Source organism: Fonticula alba, assembly GCF_000388065.1.
Source record: "Fonticula alba strain ATCC 38817 unplaced genomic scaffold supercont2.11, whole genome shotgun sequence".
Lineage (NCBI taxonomy): Eukaryota > Rotosphaerida > Fonticulaceae > Fonticula > Fonticula alba.
In genome coordinates this window covers 240332-241931 of record NW_009242981.1, presented here as the reverse complement: position 1 = coordinate 241931, position 1600 = coordinate 240332, and the positions used below count along the sequence as shown (strand labels likewise).

General features: G+C 73.2%; 1 protein-coding gene across 1 annotated transcript in view; it reads right to left on the bottom strand.

Moving 5' to 3' along the window:
- Nucleotides 1–416: 416 nt before the first annotated feature.
- The window catches only part of H696_05462 (hypothetical protein), a gene marked incomplete at both ends in the record, with an annotated part of 1914 nt that continues 730 nt past the window's right edge, over nucleotides 417–1600 (bottom strand). Inside the window, 2 exons of the mRNA XM_009499287.1 lie at nucleotides 417–1099; nucleotides 1263–1545. Of these exons, the coding sequence (XP_009497562.1) occupies nucleotides 417–1099; nucleotides 1263–1545 (966 nt within the window). The remainder of the gene's footprint in view (nucleotides 1100–1262; nucleotides 1546–1600) is intronic.

The window sequence follows — 1600 nt, the reverse complement described above, 5'->3', positions numbered from 1 at the left end:
CGTGGACATCCCCTATGAGGCCCTGCGCATCGGCCCCCCCCCCCCCCCGCCCCCCTCCCCCCCCCCCCCCCCCCCCCCCCCCCCCGACTCGTGTGGCCGGGAGGCGATCGCCTCCCAGGGCCGAGCCCCGGCCGGCGCCCCGGCCGCTGCGTGGGCAGAAACGACACCTCCGTTGGCATCTCGGAGCTGGCGATCGGCCGCCAAGGTCTGCCACGGCGACGAGGGCGCTTCTCCTCCGCCTGACTCTCCCCAACAATGCGCGCCATGTGCTGGTGACAGTGTATTTTTTCCCAAGAAAGGCAACGCTCGGCCAGCGCGGGAGGGGAGGGACAAAGCAGGCGCACGAAGGGCGAGCACGGCGACCGGAGGGAGAGGGGGGGGGGGGGGGGACGGGGGGCGGAGCAAGCCGGACGGGCCTACTCCTGGGCCTCTGTCCGGGGTGCCTCCTGGGCCGACGGCGCGTCGACGTGCTCGCCGGTCTGCTCCTCCGCCAGCTCCTCCGCCGGCTCCTCTGCCGGCTCCTCCGCCGGCTCCTCCGCCGGCTCCCCGGAGGTGGAAGTGCGCTTGGCGTTGCGCCCGGTGCCGGCCTTGCGCTCCTTCTTGGGCTTGGTCCGGCGCACGGCAAAGACAATGTCATCGGATTCCCCGGCCGGGGCCCCGGCAATGGGCGAGGCCCCGGGCGCCGACAGGACCGTTGCCGAGGGGGGCGAGAGGCCGATCGGGGCCGTGGCCACCGGAGCGGCCCCGGCATCGACAATCGGGTCGGCGGAGGCCAAGCTCGCGCGCTCGGCCAGCATGCTCCCCTGGTGCAGGGGAAGTGACGAGGCCGGCAGGGCGGTATTCTCGTCGGCGGGATAGGGCGCGGGGCCGGCCGCGGCGTCCGGTCCCGAGGCCGGCGGGCTGCCGGCCATTTGGATGGGGGCCGCGCCGGTGGCGGGCCGCGCGGCCGGCAGCGCGCGCGGCCGCAGGGACGGACACGCCGTGGCGATCGAGTCCATCTGCACGTGAGCCGGCAGACGCGCATGCAGGCGCTGGCAGGTGTTCACCACATGGCGCGCCTGCAGGGTGGCCTCATCGATGGAGCGGCCGATGTCATTGACTGCATGCCACCACCGGCGAAGGCCAGGGAGAAGGGGCAGAGGGGGGGGGGGGGGGGGGACGGACACGGTGAGAACATGAGCCACGCCGGGGCCACCGGGGAGGAAGGCCCGCATGCGGGTCCGGGGAGAAAGAAAACCGAAAAAGGAAGGGGGTCCACGCACGGACACGGAGGTTGTCGGAAATGACACGCATCTGGGCGATGCGCCCATCGAGGGCGGCGGACACGCGCTTGGCGAAGCGCGCCAGGCTGTTGATCTGCGCGATGACGGACTGCTGCTCGTCCAGGCTCTCGCGCGCGTCCAGGCACAGGTCGTCCTGCAGGCGCTTCAGCAGCAGGAGCAGCGGGTCGGCGCTCGGCGGGTCGATCAGCCCGCCGAGCTTCTGCGAGCCGGCCTCATCCGCCAGGAACCCGAAGATCGTCGGCCGCGGCCGGATCGGATTGAACTGCACGTGCACAGGCCCGCGCGTCAGCAAATCAGCGAGGAGGGGCGGGGGGGGG